The sequence below is a fragment of the Zootermopsis nevadensis genome, unplaced genomic scaffold, assembly GCF_977971745.1.
Source record: "Zootermopsis nevadensis isolate Lab colony 2312 unplaced genomic scaffold, Znev_1.0 Znev_ptg000012l, whole genome shotgun sequence".
Classification (NCBI taxonomy): domain Eukaryota; kingdom Metazoa; phylum Arthropoda; class Insecta; order Blattodea; family Termopsidae; genus Zootermopsis; species Zootermopsis nevadensis.
The window spans coordinates 5,087,595-5,108,884 of record NW_028259144.1 but is presented as its reverse complement, the minus strand read 5'-3'; the positions used below and the strand labels follow the sequence as shown (position 1 = coordinate 5,108,884).

Genomic DNA, 21,290 nt, shown 5'->3' with positions numbered 1-21,290 from the left:
CAAAAAGATATGAGCCTCCAGCCCATGTGAGCAAAATAAATTGTTTACCTCCTGCAGTACCAGAATTATGGCTGTAAAGTTTGCTTTTAGATGCTATTTTTTTATAATTAAGATTAATAGTGTATCTTCACATTTATTAATCTGACCAGAACAGAATATTTTGATTTAATTAATGGATTAATTTAAGAAATGGGGGTATATTTAAAAAATGTATTTCAAGAGAGACAGCATAGTATATAATTCATAGGTGTAGTTGAAATATGCTTGTTTTCAGAGTGAGTTATTTTGTTTAGCACAGCTGCTTCATAAGAAAGGAGTGCTACAGATAGGATTCTTCCTGGTTATAATGAGTTCACACTTTTGTAAATCAAACATGTAATTTGTAGCCATTTTAAAAATGTATTTATTCATTTTAAAAAAAACAGGTTGAGACATTGAAGGAAAAGATTATTTCGTTGGAGTTATCAAATGCTGAAAGTGAGAAGGAAGGTGAAGACAAAGTAAATGGTGATGAAGATGAAGATGAAGAAGTAGAGGGGGATCATCCTACTTCTCCTGTGTCCCCAACTCCTTCAGAAGAACCTGTAGGTGGACCCATGGGGAACAGGAAACGGAGGCGTAAACGATCCAAGAGGGGAAAACATTAAGTTTTTACATCGTATCACACATATCATCACATTCAAATATCACAATATTGTGATATGAAAGATCACATGATTATAATTTAATGTTTTTCGTGGTGGCAGGTGTGGGATTATAGTGATACAACTGACCAGCAGAAGAATAATAATGTGAAAGGTATGTATTAGGGCCAATCAAAGAGCACTTTCCTTTGCGATAATTTGATTCATATAAGTAATTTTCAGACTATTTTAACATTGTCACTGCTGACACAAGGCTATTTGCTGAGAAGTTACAAAATGGTAGGAAAGAGTTAAAGCATTTTTAATGTAAAACATATGGGAAGTGTTTTAAAAATGTTTAGTCGTATATAGTAAACAGTTTAGTATTTTAATGTGATGGTGCTGAACAATAATTGGCCCCCTGCATACCTCTCATTTTTGTGTCATAATTATTTTATATATTTTTTATATTTGACCCAAATAATATTTTTGATGAACATTTTTTACAATGATGATCTGTTGAACACATCACAAATTTTAATGGTATGGGGATTTGGGCTTTTTTTATTTAATTAACAGATCATTTAACACATTCTGCTAGAATTAAGTATTTAACCTAACACATTCATGATTCATTTACATGTATTTCATGATAATTGTACAAAGAATAGCATTTATATAGACATATTTGTAAGAATTTATTTAATAACCAATGTAGAATACATATTAGAAGGTTTAACAAACTTGGGATGAATAATATTATTAATTGCAGTTATGACTGGACACATCATCATCAGTTTAACAGATTAGTGTCAGTAACTTCACAGCCATTGCTGTGATGAGACTGCTGCTTGATCTGATATTGTATACAGTGTTGCCACTGCTACTTGTCCATAGTATAGAGTAAGTATTGTCATTCCACTGAGTGCTACTATGACTTTGAGAGTGCATGTACAGTGTAAATTTTGTTGTGTCGTAGGCTCAGTCCCATTTCAAGATGAAGTGAACTGTTTAATTTCATGAAATAATTTTTCTTCAGTTTTCTGTGATGTTGATGTGGAGAATCTGCATTTCCTTACCTTGACATGGTGTTTTATGTATTTACAGATTTTAAGACAGATTGTTTAAAAATATATTTGCAAAGATATTGATACTTTGTTGATAAAAGTCCAAGTATTTCCTCATTTGTCCATCCTCGTACATGACTTGCTCTCGAGTCCATACGTGCATCCTGCCTCCTGGACATGCCATGAATGTTGACATCAGTGGTTCTTATTTCTTCTGTAGCTCAGGGTTGTGAAGATAAGCCAGATATTGTTATTTTAATAGAAACAATGAAGATGGGAAAAACTCATTCCAGTGAGTAAGTATTTATTTGTAACTGCAAGAGAAAACATGTTTATGGAGCTACGTAACATTATTAACAACATTATTGGGGAAATTCCTTGTGTCTTGTCTGTCCCTTGGTTCAGCTGCAGTCACCGATATCACAGGTATTAAGTGACTAATTGTCATTAAATTTCCTTTGAGGCTCATGCTATTGGAGACTTCCCATTTTGATACTTCCTAGTTCCATCATTATCAAGGTGGTGGTCATGTGCATCTGTGATGTGAGAACAAAACAAGTACTGTTTAATATATAGGATGCAACCATAACTGCAAGTTTTTTTTTAAAAAAAACTTGCAGAACAGCTTTACAGCAAATGTCCACCACCTTTTTGAAGACAAACGCTTCCTCTTTCCTATTTTGGCATATTGTTGGTATACCCATTGCTAAATGTCTTGAAAACAGCAGCAGATGATTTCGATATGAGATAATGTTCAAGAATGAACACACATTCTGCTTGTAAATACACCATGTACACAACTGTACAGCTTTTGTGCAACTGGTGTGAACAGTGGCCTAGCAACAAAGGTGACCTTGACTTACAAGTCATGGAGGAAGTTGGGAGAGTATGTCATTGTTGCATTGCGTTTAAAATGGTCTCAGTATTTTATGTGGTGATGAATATTTGAAAAATATGTATCTATAATGAGGTAATCTGTTAATAAATAATGACATGCCAGCCACCTGAAATGTTTTTGTATGTTGACAGTGACTTTCATTTTAACTTGACAGAGTCAGAGAGTCTGTGAACTTCTGTCCATATCAGCTCACCTTTGTTACATTGTGTACCACCTTGTAGTTATTCCCTTTAATATTCTGCTAGAGGCTATACAATAATGAGCCTGATTTGTTTAATACATCACTGGGTTTAGACATCTGCATGAAGGTATAAAAATATTCTTGAATAATATGATAAATTAATTCTCTAGAAGATCATTCACTCAAACAATGCAATTTTTTTTTAGCAAGAGCTATATACTATGCTGAAAATATACATACTTGATAATGGGAATCACTTCTGGGGTGCAACAATTCCTTCAAGTTGGGCCTGAAACAAGTCACTATAATAAACTTACTAGCAACAAGTACGGTATTCAAGATGTTTATTACGAGGCTTACTACCTCTGCTACGCAGTTTCAGTACCTTAAAAAACTGAAATGCATTTTCTATGAAATGTACTAAAGTCAAATTGCTGGAGATTATCATTTGTTCAGTTCATGCACAGAAATAAATGCTTATGCTTTAATATAATATTTTATGCATTCTTTACACACAAAGTACATAATAATAACCCATTGTTGTAGGGTAGGGTGGTGCTGGCCATTCATTATTTTATCTCCAAAACTGCTCATTCGATTTTGATGCATTCAGTACTATTTGGGTCTGTGTTTAAATTTATGGTGTATTTGTGTTATATGAGAAAATTACCTTCAGCTGTTGGTTGGTTTTCATGAGGTTTTGAATTTGCTCTGTATGCTTCTTTTCCTCTGCTAATTTCTGTTCATTAGAACGCCGCTCTATCTGATCAGCACGAGACCGCAGTTCCACTACTTGCTTTTCCAGTTCAGACTTCTCTGAACAGAGCTTTGCCACAGCTGCTTCCAAGTCAGCCCTGCCTTGCTCAGCCTGCGGACATTGGTAGATTTATTAAGGGGTCGTGATTGATTAGATAATGTGGTTATAATATGACTGTACCAGCTGCTTAGGTTATGTTCTTTAAAGATGATTAAGAATAATGAGAACAGGGGGATACGAAGAAGTGATATTGGCTTACCTTAAATATATGGTCATTTGGTGACAGGTTAGAGAATGTTAGTCCCTTTTTAATTATATTTAGTTTACATGATTTATGCTTATTAAATTATACAAAATAATTTTGTCCTGTTCTCTTTTATTGGTGTGAAATGTGATCTCTTACTGTGGGGGAAGAACATAAATTACAAATTCTTGTAAACAAAGGATCCAGAGAAATATATGAGCCCAACAGGTTAAGGTAAGTGACATACATAAAAGGGAATATTTATATCTGCAATAAAGGAATTTAACAAGTGAGGAATACAGAATAACAACTCATTTGGAACTGTTGTCCAGGCTGTAGTTTGCCTTTTCATGTAGTTTTGTTATTTTTATATCTAAATTATAAACTTTATGTTATCCTAATATTCAGAAACGTGGGGCTAGTAAAGTACTTGGACATAACACAGTGTTCTAAATGCCTTAAATAATATACAGCATAGTCTAATTGTCTTGTGTTGCGAACGATGTTTCAGTTTGTATTTCAGGAAATGATACTAACCATGAGGGCCTTCCTGATACCAAATGCTACGCTGCTTTCATGGAGGATCTGATAAGCAGAGATGGTCATGCGAATTTCATCCCTGATGCGAAGCAGCAGCAGCCCACGTTCTGCACAGTTGATTGTCACTTGCCGAATTACTTCATCTTGAAGCGAAGGTAAAAAATTCATTTGGAAAAATGTTCATGCTTCATTCACAGGATTATCATATTCTAGAATGGCTTAGTGGAAGTTTGAGAAGAATGGGGAAGAAATTGTCTTAAGGCCACCCATCTACTTGGAGATGTCAGTAGATGATGATGATAATTATGAAGAGAAGCCAAAGCTATTTATAAATTAATCATCTTAAGACAAAGTTTTGTCCATTTATCTCTGTCCTCCCTTAAGCATTTCTCCTTTGTCTGTGTACATTCTTTTCTGGTTTCTTTTGTATGTATTCTCTTCTATTACAGTCAACATGTCTTTGTAATCACCAGCTTTTTTTTAAGTTGTGAATAGCAGATTCTTGTAGAAGGCAGACGGATAATGTGAGTGGTGTTAGTAGAACTCACCAAAACATTGTGTATACAGTTCACGCCTAACAGGGCAGATGCCCATTTCACGCGCCTGTCTCTGCTGCAGCCTTGCGTCCAGCTGCTCCTGTAAGTTTAATACGTCGAGCCGCGTAGCAGGAATACTTGAGACCTTGAAACAGCACAAAACATTATTACAATTACAGTTGTACAATTTTACATTAGGATAATCTTTAGGTTCAGGAATGAATGTTACAATATCAAACAATTTCTGTGATGTCTGTCCCCTCCAAAAAGAAAGAAAATAATAAGATGACAGACAAGGGCTTAAAATTTTATTCATTTTCTGATATTATTTAGGGTTTGTAAAATTATCGTAACAAAAATATTGTTAGTCTCCACTGCCCAATTGGTGTGTTTACCTGTTGCCTCCATAGGTGTCCCTCATCTGTCCATTCTCTAGGCGGTCGTATAGAATTCAAAATCTCCCTTTGTTCGTCGGCGCTAGGCGGGGCTGATATCGGACGTAATGGAGGGAGTGAAGTTGGGTCGGCTGCAGCAGCAAGGGACGGCTTGCCGAGTTGCGGCTTTAGGTTGAAAAGGAATGGCAAAAATAGCTAAGAACTTCGCAACATTCGGTTATCCGCTGTGCAACTATGACTATTTCTTAGACTACACGCATTATGAAAGTATCGCCGAATAAGAGATTGGCTACAGACTTACGGAAGTGCCTATCGCAGATTACCTAGCTCTTCGTATCCAGCGTGGGGGGTGTTGATAAAAAAATTCAGCCATTTTATTTTATCATATCTTTTTAATGACATTGCAACATTCCTTTCCCCAAGGAAATAAAATAATTTTGGATGCTTGCGTGAAGATTTTACTGCGTTATCTAAATGGGACCTTCCTCTCATGAATATACTCAGACCCGAGACTGGTTCCGTTAATGTTTTGTATGATGTAGGGGTCGATATCAATTTAAGTTATATGAATTGTAACTTCGTTGAATTAGATATTGTGTTGTAACGATCCCTGTAATATTGCACTTTTCAGATATTTTTTTCCATCTGGGATATAATGCCTCAGCACGCTCCCAGCTGCTAGATACATAGTTTATACATGCTCCCCACTTTTCGAAGAGTATCCGGATTCTTTGTTAAAGGACTGAGTAGATTTTATTGAGATTTTCCTGTCTCTCTCTAATAGGCGGAATTCACTGTAGCAGCAAAACATTAAGATTAAAAGTTATCCTCCGACCTGTGCTAAATGGAATGTCTGAGGCCTGTTACCTTAACGTCGTGTTTCTTTTCCGGATGTTTGATGACCAACACAGGATTATCATACTTAACAAGTGAAGTAATTGGCGGTATAGCCCTTGCCATTATGTGAATATTACTCTTAAAATACGCGTGTTAAAGTTAAACTCGCCATGTTGTTGTTTGGGGTTGCTATAACAACAGGATGCAAGTTCTAGTCATGCGTCTTAAGGTAAAGTCGTACTTTTTAAATCAGCTTTCAATTTCTGTTGTCGGTTCTCTTAATAACACAGAAGTGGTAATCTTTTAGTTTGCTATATTTATTGCTGCTTTAATAACTTAGATTGTGTCCTGGTTCGTTCTCTTTCAAACTTTAATTTTGATAGGAACACTGAAATCTCTTCTTCAGATGGAGTAATAGATCTTAACGACGTATATATTTCTTACGTTAGACAGTTCAGATAAAATTCGATTTGAGTTTTGTATAAGGTACGGATTATAATATGCGGTTATGGCGGCCTAAAATTAAATTTTCTCGGCAGCAAAGAACACGTAAAGAGAACAATTTCGTAGCAGGTATACAAACGTACAATAATTGTTCTTTCTGCCTTTGGCTTGTAGAAGTTTAACCAGGCAATGTATTGATAAGAAAACCCTAATTAAGCCCATTGTAAGAATATTTTGTTTCAAAATGACAAACCATAGCAAGAATTCTTAAATACTGAGTAAGTTGTAGCTTATTAGTCGTGTCGCCTGGTATTGTTGGAATAGTGACATGTAGGAGACTACTATTATGGGCCTGACAAGGGGATGGGAGGATAACATTAAGATGAGTGTTCGACAGAGACGTCGCGTGGAACTGGCGTAAGATTGTTTCCATTGACGGACTTAGGAGCTACCAGTTTGCTGTGATTCTTTTAGTCCTTATTTAATAACTAACATTTATGACTTCTGAGGCTGTGTGTATTTTAATTAAATACGATGACCTTCGAAAAATGTTATAGTGAGATAATATTAAAAGTTGGTTGGATTTAAACGCCATCACTTGATTCTGGGTAGTTAGATCAGCAATAGGACCCGCTAGGGCTATTTTCTGTTAAATCCAGCAAAGGCGGGGATATTTGTCTTCGTCATCGTGCCCGGTCGTGTTCTGGGACCGATTAAGTCTACTATTCAGTTGGTACTGCTGGGTGGGGGGGGGTGTGCTTCCATCTAGTGTCGAGGTTAATAATGTGTGCCTGCGTGGCGTGATGTTTGGACATCGTGAGCTAACTTTATCCTTTTACTTAAATAACCAGTACATTATAGACTGCACATTTGTGCTCGGAATTGGAGCCAGCCTCAGCAGGTGTCGAACCCAGGATAGATGCCTTCTGTTTGTTCCATCAGAAGATGCAAAAACTATGCGGATTGATTAGGCCCACATCGGCAAGAGTGGACGGGGCAATATAGTCATTTGATCTTTTAGGTTATCCTGACTAAACAATCGACGTGATGATGGCGTGTGTAGAGATAAGACTGAATCCGCCTCCAGTATCAAATTAACTGGGCAGAGAACTCGCAGACTTCATAAAATGCTTTGGCCGCCCAACCAGTGGTTAGAGGAAACTTGGACATCTGTAATAAATTTAAAGGATTACCACAGGCTCCATTCATACCATACTTCTTGAAATTCCATCCATCCCGTTGGTTAATACTCTGGGGGACATACAAACGCGCACACAGACATGATGGCAGCACATACGTTACAAGGGGGCGATCTCGGTGATGGTAGAAAAAAGAAATACACTCAGAATTTTAGTCTGATAATTTGAAGGATTTGAGTTCCGAGTCCAGATCAATAACTTATACTCTGAAGATAAACACGACACGTTTCTCAGAAACGTTGGCTACAAGACTACAATAAAATTTTTAAACCGTCATTAAAACATCAAACATTAAAACGGCTCTTAAACATACGTAGTGTGAGAATGTGGACTGGATTTATCTAGACCAATGACGGTCTCTTACAAATACGGCAGTGAATCTTACGGTGAAATAAAAGCCGGAACATTCTTGAGTAACTAAACGACTATTAGCATCTTAAGAAGGGCTGTACCCCTTTCCCGTTTTAAATGTATAACGGTGTGTTGAGTCATCTTATTTCTTTCGGTCCGTGTTTTGTATATCATAACCGAATGGACTAAGTGGCCCTTTCACACGTGACTGTCCACCCCACACAACACGCGAATATTCCTGTTCCAACCAGACTGAACGCCAGTACATTTAACGTCCTTTGCTGTGGCATCATTATCAAAGAAATACAAGTTGAAATTGTTGGAGGAAGGTTATGTATACAAGAAATAAACATGACTGAAAAGTTGTACACATCCATTGTAGTGCGCAAGAAGTTCCAAAAGTGCTCTTTACGCCGAACATTGCTTGAGACTCTCTCTCTCTCTCTAAACGTATATAAAAACAACAGCAGCCAGGGCCTCCATTTTTTTTTTTTTTTTTTTTTTTTTTTTGCGGACAGGTAATCGTGCATCCATGTGTGCGAAGTCAGTACTTATTTATTTAGACTGCTCAATTTTCACTTTCTTCAACAGAATAGATTCCACTTTTTCAAATTAATACGCATGAGCAGATCATTGCAATGGCATCATCCGCCTTCATGACCTTAAACATTCGTCATGTTAATAAAGTCTTCTCGGGCTATCAACCGTGAAAGCTTCACATCATTCCTCATGTTGGTATAAGCAAATGAATGAAATTAAAAATATGAATTTGGATTTGTCTACAGTGACATAATGCCCATGCTAAATGTCCCCAGTAAAAAGTGTGTACATGACTGGTAATTACATCATGCGGAGAGATTCGTGATTAATGACGTCGTCATCTCACCTCACGAATTTGAGCATTCGTTATGCTCATACTGCTGATTGTCGCCAGAGCGTTTTATTGCCACTGAGTGACATTTCAAATGACTGACCACGCAATTTCTGTCGGGCTGCGAGCCGAACACGAACCGTCAGAACCATTGACAATACCAACACAGCAGACCACACCACGATCAGCCCTACACACGTTCGAACACACGGATATGACCACCAACGTGAAAGAATGGGCCACTTTGGTTTTGAACGATAACCCGAAAACAACCGAAACTATCCGATCTTATCTTACCAGGGTCCGAGCAGTCTACAGAAGAACCAATCCATGAAGATAGTAACCATAGCACTCGTGATTGTGAGTTGTTGTTGGTGTGGTGTGCGGTGGAAGTATTGTAGGTTATAAAGGTGCCGGTTAATTGTATAAGGAAGTGTCGTGTCATTGCAGTACTATTACTGCGCACGTTATTGCTCGCAGCAGTATGATGTGGCCCATCTGGTTGTGTTTTGTGAGTAGTGTTGTTCTTATTGTGGCACATGATGGTGACATTCATACAATTCAGTATACAAGTGATACATTTTCTATAGAAGTGCCTAAGAACAATCACTTTGTCATGTTTTTTGCACCATGGTTAGTATGTACAGGCCTTCTCAGAAATAAACAGCCACAATGGGGAAAATAGATGTGATCAGGTTTTTGAGAGTTATATTGCTTTTATCAAATTAATTGAAACCAGGAAACTTGTGTTTTTTCAAGTCCTAGAGTTATCATTTTAGCTTAAGAACGAGGGATGTACGAAACGTAACACGAACTTACTGTTCAACCGAGCACCCATCCTGTCATTTAAATTCCACCAATGCTAAGATTGCCATATTTAGTTAATTTTTCCTATCCTAACCTCATCACAAACAAATATAGAATAAGATTTATGGGAAGAAATGGAGTGGAGGATGTACTGAGAGTATGAGAATATCTTGCAGAGAGAGGCGGGGGAAATTCTACATTGTGCCAATGCTTCTATATTATCTGAAGGTATATGGGTCTAAGTGAGATAGGTAAGTGGAGAATATTACAGATGAGGTGCTCTATAATTTGTATGGTTTGACCTATACCATACTTCAGCACAAACCTTATATGTAACACATCATCAAAGTAACACAAAGATAGAAATGCTGCGTGACATAGCTCATCAGAAAAACCTAAAGAGTTATCTGACTTCTGAACCAGTCAGAATGTGTGGAGTGGGTGCTGGTTGTTCGTGCATAAGTACCTCGATTTGACACCAGCCTGATTCAGTTAAGATTTTGCCACATGCCCCTCTCTTCCCTCACTTCTGTGCCAGATCTCCAACACTGGTTCATGTCGCATGTTAAGTTGAAGACCACTTTTGCCAGCCTTCATCCACAACTTCACTGTCATCATGTGAGGGTGGGGAGATTATCCTATCTAAAGTGTGGACTCTTGCCTTTGTTGCTAGACAGATGCTGGGGGATGGTCAGAAATGCACCTGAAGCACAGTTACATAAGGAACGTAACAAAACTGAAATAAGTAACAAGCACTGAGTGTGTTAGAACTTGTGCTTTGTATTCCTTTGGTTATTGCAGGTGTGGGCATTGCAATCGCTTAGCACCTACTTGGGAACTACTGGCTAAAGAGTATAACAAGGATGAAAGCAGCAAGGTAAAGATAGCCAAAGTGGATTGCACCACAGATACATCTCTGTGTTCAGACCATGATGTAACAGGATACCCTACGTGAGTATGCATTGTTGTTTGGAGGTGGTAGTTTGGTGCAATAGGAAAGTTCTAGACTTTTATTCTGGTGGTTCCATGTGAAATCTCTTATCTACTGACTAAACATTTGTCTAGTTTTCCTTGCTTCTTTTGCTTCAGTTCCTGTTTTTACCACTTTCCAAATGTTCCAAATTTTATTATTCTTTCATTCTTTTATAGTTTTGGCCAGGATCTTGCAGTATTCATTGTAGTAACCTATTTGTTGATTATTGCTGTTTTTACAATGGATGCAAAGTTTCCATTTATGTTTGGAATATATCCTGGTTCCTTTAGTTGACCATTCTGTTCTTATTTTTATTATTATCTGTGTTTTTAGTGTTAAAGTTGCCATTGGTACAGCACTGTACAATTTGCAGGTAACAAAATATTTTCAACTTAGTTACAGTGTTGTGCGTAGCGGTCATCAGTGATTAATTTTTACTTTCAGACTTAAGTTCTTTAAGAATGGTGATACAGAAGCGCTCAAATTTCGTGGAACACGTGATTTGGCTTCTTTAACTTCATTCATCAATGAACAGCTTGGAAATGCACACCAGGTAAACACAAAGAAGTATTTATTTGGCATAATTTTAATACAGTTATTGTTATTGACAGAAGTTCTCATTCAAGTGGAGGTTTATCCGTCAATGCCAAAGACAATTCATAATGTCTTCATCTAATATTTAATGTGTTCTACAACAGATTTAAAGCAGTTGTAGAATTTTTTCTGATTATAGTGCAGGGTTTGAGGAAATGAAATATTTATTAAATATTTACATGTACTCCATAGAACAGTTTGTTTCTCCATTGATAAATATGTTAATCTATTCCATCATGGCTGCATTGCCAACAGATTTTAAGTGGCACTGAAATGCTTGGAAGTGGATGTCTTAAGTTATTTGTAAGGAACCTATCCACCTAAATTGATTTAAACAAAAGTTTTAGACAATGCTGACAAACAATGCTACCAATTTTCTAATTTCTTCTAATTCTAGCTGAGTAATTGCAGACTTTATAAAGACAGGCCATTGCTACATCATTAGTTATTCATTGGTCACTGCATTCAAAGGTATATTTAGTATGGTATTTATCTAGAGTTGCTTCTTTATGGAAAATTAAATTCAATGTAGTATTGCTTAGGAAATGGATGTCAGGCCAGTTTGCTGTAATTGATATATTGTTGCAGGAAAGAGATGATGTACCTAAAATTCCTGAACCAGTAAATGGTTTGGTTGAGCTGACTGAGGAGACATTCATGAAGCATGTTGAAACTGGAAGTCATTTTGTCAAGTTTTATGCTCCTTGGTGTGGTCATTGTCAGGTAAAATTTATTTATCAGAGTTAAAAGTATTATCTATTTATAGATTATTAAGTTTGCAGATTATCCATTCTTCTGTGGTTTTAATTTTTGTTCTTGTTTAATGTATAGAAAGTTGAAAAATCACACATTGCCATTTTTCCAGGTATTTGTGAACCAAACTCTCCTGTCTCTTGTGTCCTTCTGATTTTCTGTCGGTCTGTTTTATGGTGCCTGTGTCAAGGTGAAGATAGTTTGTGTTGCTTGGAAATTCAGCATGATAAAAAAAGCACCAAAACCAATGTTGTTTGTTTCAGCAATGACATTCAAAAATCTTTCCTGGTTTCAAGTTCTGGTGCCAAGAACAAAATTGTATGTTTTTGCGCAGTGATTGCAGGAACAAATGTCACAAACCCAAAGTCTGCCCTGGGTTCATGTTCTAGCCAATATGTTGGGTTTAGGGATATAAGTTTCTTCATGTGATGTTCAGTGATATGTACCAAATGATAAGGCTTTTGGGTAATAAAGATGTTTGAGAAATATAAGTGTTTGTCAGATTTCCCTGCAGTACTAATTGTTCAGAAAACCAACGAAACTAACAAGCCATATGTTCTGCTAGTGTGACTGGCAACATCTACAGATAATATATGTTTTTATATAATTCATTTTATGTAAGCATATATAAATTTATTAACCATATGCTACAGTTTGGAAGAACTTGGTGCACAAGTAGGATTTGAGGTTCTCATGGTGGTGAGTACAAAGATGGCTGTCTTCTGGGTTGTAGCAGTGAGTTGCCTGATGATGGAGGCAGCAGTGACCTGTGAAATGTTGGTAAACTTCTATTCAAACTGTTGAATCACAACAGGACTTTTCCTCAGGCATTGCTGCAGGCAGGATAGTCTATTTACAGCACAGTGTGTTTATAATCATGGTGGAAAATAAATTGAGTGAAAGGTCGTGTATAATTGTATGTTAAAATTTAAAGGAAGTAGAGGACAGGATTTAGAAGTGTCACAGAAGTGGATTTTGCCTGTTGTTGAGGCAAGTTCACGGGGACAAGCACTGAGTGCAGAATGAGGAAGAGTGGTCATGCTAGTTAATTTAATGTTTATTCTTGCTTTCATAAAATTTACAGTATTCGTACTTCAACTCAGAAGGTTTTGTTGAAACTTATCTTCGTCTGTTTCTTGACCGTTACTTCGGTCTTCCGGTGCCTAATATTTTCCTCCATTCTTCTCTATTTTCCCATCCTTCCGGAGGTAGTTTCCACTCTATCATGGTTCTTATAATTCTGTCGTTCCATCCTGGTCTCGGTCTCCCTCTCTTCCTTCTCTCTTTTGGTTGCCATTTCATAGTCTTCTTTGGTAACCTTTCCTCCTCCAACCTTTGCACGTGTCCGTACCAAATCAGTTGTCTTTTCTCTATCTCCTCAATTATATCTCTATCCATCCTCATGATTTCTCTATTCCTTTCGTTTCTCACTCTCTCTCTTTTCTGGAAATTCCAGGCGCTCTTAGGAAATTCATTTCCATTATTCTCAACTTTTTTTTTTTTTTGTTCCGAGAGTTACCAAATTTCTGCTCCATAAAGAGCCACGCTTTGTATCATCGTTTTATATATTCTCTCTTTCGTTGAAATTTATGAAAACCCTAAATATGCTTTCTTTCCCACAGAAACTTGCTCCGACCTGGGATGCTCTTGCCAAAGCTCTGGAACATGATACTACTGTTACAATTGCCAAAGTGGATTGCACAGTGCATAGGTCAGTTTGCAATGACTTTGACATAAAAGGTTACCCCACTTTGCTGTGGATTGAAAATGGAAAGAAAGTAAGTGCTTGCTATATGAATTGTGTTTGTAAAACAAGTCTCAAACCAAGCCCAGTTATTGATTTACATCAGTATGAATCGTGAAGTACTTCCATTCTTTCAGGCATAGTTTCTATTGTAAAGTTTTGTCATTGTGTCATACCAGGGCATCATTTCTCGAAAGTATTGAGCATAATGAGAGATGTTAACAGGAGTTTGCTGAAAAAAGGTATTGAACTTTTTGTGCTCTGATGATTTTTTCCATTATTTCTCTACTGTTAACCTTCGGAGATTGGAGACATTAGTGCTGCCTCACATCCCTTGTATCAATACAGTGAAACATTGATTTTATGAACATCAGTTTTATATTTTTCACAGTTCTGTATCCTTTTTGTTAGTTCTGTAAAATAATTGTCTAAGAACAAAGTTAAATTTTTCTTGTGATTGTTTCCTGAAACCTGTCTTGCCTTCATGATTCTAAGCTCTTGCATTAATCAGATTCTTGGTGCCATGTTGGTGTTGCCGTGGTCTGTGAGATGCGTGCAGTAGGTCGGGAAGGTCATGTACTGGGTGAAACCTTTGGTTTAGATGAGTGATGGTTATAAATGCTTAGTTATAAGTATTTCATTGAAGAGTACAAACTATGAAACTCCTTATTAAGCAGTTTTCTCTGATTTCCTCCTACTTCCTGTTTCTGTTTCCAGTTTTTCTCCTCAGTACCCTAGTAGAGATGGTGTTTATTTTATAAATACTCTATACTGTGAATTGTATGTTAATACAGAGCCATGAACTGTTGTCTCTTTTGTTCTTTAGGTGGAGAAGTATCAAGGTCAGAGGACAGATGAAGATCTGAAGGCTTTTGTGAAAGAGAAACTAGGTTCAAGCAATTCTGTGTCTGCAAAAGAAACAGAACCAGAACCCAGCAGCCCAGTCATTTCTTACTCGGGTGATAACTTCGACCATGGCATTGCTAAAGGAATTTCATTTACAAAATTCTTTGCTCCATGGTAAGAACGGGTTTTTAAGTTTCGACATACTGAGAATTTTTTATTAACTGTTTTATCTTTGATGAGCATACTCATCAATATACATTTGTTTGGGTTCTCGAAGCCATCTGTTGGGGCTATCTGGTTAGGTGATGATACAAATTTGAGGTTGCATACTGTTTGGACTTTCTGTTGTGAAACAAATAAAGTAAAGTCCACACGTGTTGTATCCATGACAGTATGGAGGAAACACTACAACAGAAACACTTTCTGAACATTTTAATATTTCATAATTATGCAATGAATTGCATGTATTGTGGACTGAATTTGAACATGTTTGTTAATAGCAAAACAGAAGAACGTATATATTCTTCACATTTCAGTACTACATAAACATCCTCTCATCTTGCTTGACGCTGAATAACCACTGCAGCTGATAAAACCGTTAAATATGTAAATGCTTTGTTTCTGTTTCAGGTGTGGTCACTGTAAGAGATTAGCGCCAACATGGGAAGAACTTGGAGTAAAGTTTGTTGGCAATCCATATGTAAAAATTGCAAAAGTGGATTGCACATTGGATTCCAGCAAAGACCTCTGCAGTCAACAAGAGGTAGGAATTAACATTTTTCTTGTCGGTCCATCATTCTTTGTTCTTTTTGATCTAGACCTTAGTCTGAGGCTTCTTTCTAGTCAGGTTCTGTAATCCAGTGAATCATCAGCCGCATCCATCTGGAGTGTATCGTGTGTCACAGTATGAATGCTCTTGAGGTGTGACTGCATCACAGTAATCGAGGATTTTACTCGTGTGGTTGATCATGCCCTAAATTAGTGGCATTTACAAGTTTCAATCCAACGGCACAGTTGATATTTAGTAAAAGCAGTTTGTGTCCAAGTTCTAAAAGAGATATAGATAGCACTGATACATGCTATTGCTGTCCCCATATTTTATTTTCTGTACCTAGTGACTGGAAAAGAGGTTTAGTTGTTAAATTCTCAAAAAGAAATGTTACCACCTGTAATAACTGGAGAGGGATATTCCTTCTGTCAGCATTGCAACATTTTGTTTATGTTCAAATAAGATTACAGAAAAACCAGACTGGCATATTAGAACCAAACAAGTGGAATTTTGGCCAAATTGATTCCTTATAGATCAGATTAACTTAAGTTGAAGCTCATCTAAATAATATTTAAGGATTCAGTTCTTATCACAAAGAGAACACAGCGCTTCTCCATTACAAAGGTCAGTTGGTTAATGCTGTTTAAGAGAACATTCAGTGTTTGCTCTGAAACTCGTATGAAACCCATAAATACACTCTGGGCAAATTGCAGAGTTGTAACAGGTGGTACGTAATAGCTACCACTGGGATTTAAAGAGTTGGTGCATTAAGAACTAATATGTTAACAAAGCAAGGAATGGGGAACTGCCTTGAATCTCCTGTTTATAGATTTTGAGAAAGCTTTTGATTTGCTGAGTAGAGAGTTTATATGCAATGTCATGTTAAAATTTAGAATACCAGGAAATTGTAATTTGATAAGACTTATGTAAGAATTACTTACATATGAGGTAGAAATTACTATTGAAATAAAATTGCTGTGGTTGGAGTTAAGTGGAATGCATTTAAAGAAAAGGAAAATGAGGGATCAATTGGGGATTTACAGAAAAACTTCATTTAGATTTTGTTGGTGATGCTTTTTCTTATATTTCTGCTGAGTTGCAAAACAAATTTTCAGATTAGGTTAGTTTAGGTTAAGACAGTGTAATTACAAAAGCTGGAGGAGCTGCTGAAGATATTGAAAGTCGTGTAAAGGAAGAAAATGAGCTTATGTCCGCTTCTACCGAGTGTGGAAGAACCTACTTGTCTTGTCAAAATTAATGATATTAAGAATGTTTAATATTAATTTTGAAGCTGTCAAACTTAGAAGACAACTTGAATTTCTAATCATATAATAAAACACTAAAGCTTGAGAACTTGAGAAGAGTTTTAAATATGTGATGGCCAGAAGCGATCGCCAACCAAGACTCTCAAGTGGAACAGGGCAGGAACAGATTATAGTGGAAATGAAAATAAGAAAATGGATTGGACGTAAGCTGTGGAAACGAAAAGTAGTGGTTGGTTAAAAGGGATGCACTGATCTGAAGTAGAAGTAAAGGAAAATCAAGAATTTGGATGAAAAGAAGTGAAGAAGATGCTTTAAAAGAAGGCACAATCATGGTGGTAAGTAGGGTCTTTTGACAGTGCTTTGTGGATGCTCTGCTTCTCCTAGGCATAATAGCAATAATGTAAATGAATTCTTTCTTTTGGCACACAGTCTCTTTGTCCCATTGATTTGTATTCCAGTGCTTGCTTTTTCTAGTTATTCTTCCTTGTGTATATGTGTTAGATAGTATTTCAGGCATTAAATATTTTCTGATGCTTGTATTTCATTGATGATATTGTCTTAAAATCCCCAGTTTGGGTCATAGAAATCTCATTTGTACTTCCTCCCGTCTTTGCATTCATTTTCTTCAGAACCTGAGCCTCCCTACTGTAGTTCACAGTTGTTTTGTTGTTGGTAAGTTACATATTATTTTTGTGTTTCTAAGGAGATTTTAATGATATTATTTCCTTTATTGTGTGATTGTTCTTTCATTTCTGTATTACTTCTCTGGCCTGAAATAAGGTATCCTAAATATTTTAATTATGATATATGTCTGATAATTTTATTGCCAGACATAATCTTTACTGTTTGAATGTTATGCTGCACATTTGGGTTTGATGGTAGATATTTTGAGATCATTTATTTTCAGTAGTATTTACTTCAGATATGATAATTAGTAATTCATCCTTTGATTCAGCTAGTGTAAAACATGACAGGACAGTGGAGAATAATTATAATGAGGAGTTCCATAATTTGTACTCATTATCAAATTAAGGTGGGTGAGATGGGTATGACATATAACATGCATGGGTGAGATGATAAATAAACATCAAATTTTAGTTCAGAAATTTAGGAATAGAGCAAAGGATGTTATTAAAATAGATCTCAAAGAAATGTGGTGTGAAGATGTGCTCTGTATTCATCTGCGTCAAGGATACATTTAGGTTGTGGTCTTGAATGAACTTTGGGTTACATAAAAGACAGGGAATTTGTTCACTTACTTAGTAACTACTGTCGGCTTCTTTTGTTGGACTATCCATTGTTGTCATCTACGTGTATAACCAACTCTGGAGAAGATTCCTTCTTGAGAAGCTAATAGTTCTTACCTGGCTTTCACATGGACGGAATGGCATGAAATGCCCATTGTGGTCTTGACTTCTTATAGTTTTAGTATTGCTCACAGAGAACATTGTTGTTGTTGGTATGCCACCATTCAAGTAAGCAGCGGGCTGTAGTTGGCACCTGTAATACATGCTGCTTGATACTTCCAGGTCGATGGATTTCCTACACTGTTCCTGTACAGAGATGGAGAAAAAATCGCTGAATATACCGGATCTCGAACTTTGGATGATTTGTATGAGTTTGTTATAAAACATATCCCACATGATGAACTATGAATTTGCAGTACTATATTTTGTACAATCAGGTTCATGTTTTATAGGCACCAGTACATATCCAGTCTTGTAGACGTTTGGACAGGCAATAACTATAATCCTTGGTATTCGTAAATGATCCAGTCTGCTCGGAATTTGATGTGACATTGGGGATAGTCAACATACATATGTTGCACACATTTGAATCAACATTTCTTGTTATCATGCCATCAGAGCTTGAAGTTTGTGCCACATTAGTGAATAATATACTTTTATAAAATATTTGTGATGTTAATATTATGATCTGATGACATTACATGTGTGGTGTTCCTGGAGAATGGAGGAATGTTCTCAAGGATATATTTGTAGCATCTGCATTCATGATCAAAAAATCTGCTGTAGCTGTGTTTTAGAACAAAATACTTGTCATGGCTGTATCATTCATTTCCGTGTCAGGCAACACCAGAATGGAATGGCTGCGTTGAAAAGAAAGGATTGCTTTTTGACCACATTCATTAAGAAATACTGTCTTTAGCCATGTTAATTTTATTCATTGTTAGATAACATTTCGATGTAATAGGGTACTTCAGTCCTTTGATGCATAGAAACATTCATCTGCTGAATTTATTTCATTTTTGCAAACAAGAGTATAACTCAAGATCAGAATAGAATTTTCTAGCACCTTAAATCTGATTTTGTCTGAATTGTTTATATTATTTATGAAAGCTCTTGTCCATGCTTCAGAATGTCTGGGTTAAAAGTTTGTAAATAATGGCCTTAAGTTTGTCTAAAATGTTGTTAATTTTTTATTAGTAAAGCTTCAGTCATTGTATTTGAATATATGCTGAGTTTATTGATGTATGCATAAAATAATGTCTCAAAATCAGAACAAAATTCACAAGCACCTTAAATCTGGTTTCATGTGAACTGATATATTATTCATGAAAGTTCCTTATGTCCATATTTGATAATTACTGTGCTAGAAGATTGTCTGTTTCTTCATCTAAAATCTTGTAAATTTATGATAAAAGTGCTGTAGCTTGATATCAATATTGTGAACACTGATCAATGTAACTGGAGGGGGAAAAATTCACATCTTTTAGTGTTTGAATAGTCATCTTATTTATGAAGGTGAATTGCATGACATAATGATCTTTTATAAGTACTTACTTCTAATTTGCTATCACAAGATTATTTTTGAAAAAAAAAAGTCTTATGTCAGGATATTAACAAAGAATGTTACCGTTGTTGGAATTTTGTGTGTTTAAGTGTTTTATGTAACTGAAATTAGGGGAAATTTCACAGTTTTACTTGTGTTCATATGTATCTGTAAAAGCAGACTGGTATACCAGGTAAAATGGTGGTATGATGAGAAATCAAAACATGTTGCTATATAACCTCATAATTCTATCCATTAGCCAGAGACATTAATACTCTCACTGCCTAGATAGCCACGGGCCTGTCAGGATTTAGCTCCGTAGTTACAATCAACTGGTAAGTTCAGATTTTCTTAGAAAGACATACATGCACAAAGATGCATATTGATGCTCAATTTTTTGTTTTCTTAAAGTCATTATAAGATGAATCTTTAAATTCTAGAGCTAGTTTACCTGGATATAAAGAACAATTGATATTAAATTCAGAGACATGGAATAGAACCATGCTGTGTACTATGTCATACACATTTGTATTCAGTTTCTTCAAATATTTTAATGTAGTAAATAAAGAGATATATTCATATAAAATATAGAAAGAATGGAAGAACATAAATCATTACATCAGCTAAATCTGTGGACACTGCCTGGAAAAAGCTTCAATGGAGACTATGCAGTTTTTTAATTATGGATGAAATTTGATGAAGAATTACTCAATTTACTGAGTGTGAGAACGTAAACCTACAAAAATGGAAACATCTCATGAGGAGGAAAAAAATTTTATACAGAAAAGGCAGTGATCAAAATTGCAAATTATACATTTATATTTAGTCAGTACTAGAGGATTTAAATGAATTTCATTGACGAGAATAGAGATATTGGGGCTTAGATTCACAGAAAGTACATGCTTGAAATTAAATGAAGTTACTTACTTCTTCAATTTGAATCAAATTTTGCATGCAAGTTCTGAGTTTCTTCAAGATGTAATATTGTGATGTACATTACTGTAATGATTCAGCTTAGTGTTACAGTGCTCAAGGCACTCATGTAGATGATGCCATCTCCGTTTAGCAAATAAACATAAAAGCATTAGTTAAATATGATTTCCAAGGCTACGATGAAGATCTTGGTTTGAACATGTCTTTGGCAATTTGTGAACTGTTATAGTTGGTCTTGGGGACTGCATTTCCAAGAACACTGCTGGAAAGTAGTTCCAGAAATTTCCAAACTATCATTAGTGTCCATTTGTTCACCCTGCATTCAAAGTCCATCAGTGAAAATTTCCTTTTGTTCCCAGTAATTTGTCATGTCTTCTCATTCAAAACTTTTGTCAGTAACCCAACTCTTTGCCCCTTCATTGTCATCATCATTTACTAATGTGCCAATTGATCCTTGATCATGTATGGAACTTTTCCTGTCACTGTCTGAATATTTGTTCTGAATCTCATGCGTCTACATTTTTAGCCAGTTTTTACTTTGACTCTGACTGCTTTTTGGTACTGTGTCAAAACGAACTGTGTGCCCTGTTAAGTTCGAACAAGTTATGCTTCTTTGGATCCCTGGTCAAAATGGGATTCTGGATAATGAGGATGCAGATGCCTTGGCTAGGGTTGGATCAAGAAGTCCATTCCCAGAAAGCAGTCTCAATCTCTGTATGTTGGTAGTTTTAAGGTTAAGGTTTGGCTGGCGGAAGGGCACTCTGAACATCAGCCTGCGACACCAGATATGAGGAAGACCCTCTGATAAACTTTCTACGGACCTGTTGGCCTTGGACAATGCAGGTTGATAAGAGGGAAAGTAATATTAAGCAA

At 36.2% G+C, this 21,290-nt stretch overlaps 3 protein-coding genes across 12 annotated transcripts in view; 2 read left to right on the top strand and 1 right to left on the bottom strand.

Moving 5' to 3' along the window:
- Positions 1 to 1,774, top strand: part of LOC110840595 (protein lap4) — a 110,502-nt gene extending 108,728 nt beyond the window's left edge. For all 8 annotated transcript variants that reach the window (XM_087347702.1, XM_087347698.1, XM_087347700.1 and 5 more), the window contains one exon: positions 426 to 1,774. In XM_087347702.1, coding sequence (XP_087203828.1) covers positions 426 to 647 — 222 coding nt within the window. In that variant the 3' untranslated portion in view covers positions 648 to 1,774. The remainder of the gene's footprint in view (positions 1 to 425) is intronic.
- Positions 1,311 to 9,230, bottom strand: Dnali1 (Putative inner dynein arm light chain, axonemal Dnali1). 3 transcript variants are annotated; one of them, XM_022085725.2, is made up of 7 exons: positions 8,959 to 9,230; positions 5,242 to 5,406; positions 4,859 to 4,991; positions 4,308 to 4,453; positions 3,440 to 3,637; positions 3,010 to 3,058; positions 1,311 to 2,226 (listed from the first exon to the last, which is right to left on the bottom strand). In XM_022085725.2, the coding sequence occupies exons 1-6, from the start codon at positions 8,986 to 8,988 to the stop codon at positions 3,023 to 3,025; spliced, it is 708 nt and encodes a 235-aa protein (XP_021941417.1). In that variant the 5' UTR covers positions 8,989 to 9,230; the 3' UTR covers positions 1,311 to 2,226; positions 3,010 to 3,022. The 3 variants fall into 3 exon arrangements, with proteins under 3 accessions (XP_021941417.1, XP_087203850.1, XP_021941415.1); XM_087347724.1 differs by lacking the exon at positions 8,959 to 9,230 and adding an exon at positions 6,109 to 8,524 and having other exon boundaries at positions 1,311 to 2,004; XM_022085723.2 differs by lacking the exon at positions 8,959 to 9,230 and adding an exon at positions 6,109 to 8,523.
- Positions 9,212 to 20,582, top strand: prtp (thioredoxin domain-containing protein pretaporter). The gene is made up of 8 exons (XM_022085722.2): positions 9,212 to 9,576; positions 10,552 to 10,701; positions 11,168 to 11,276; positions 11,906 to 12,040; positions 13,693 to 13,848; positions 14,641 to 14,834; positions 15,291 to 15,423; positions 18,224 to 20,582. Exons 1-8 carry the CDS (start codon positions 9,428 to 9,430, stop codon positions 18,347 to 18,349), a joined length of 1,152 nt encoding a protein of 383 aa, XP_021941414.1. The 5' UTR covers positions 9,212 to 9,427; the 3' UTR covers positions 18,350 to 20,582.
- Positions 20,583 to 21,290: the final 708 nt, after the last annotated feature.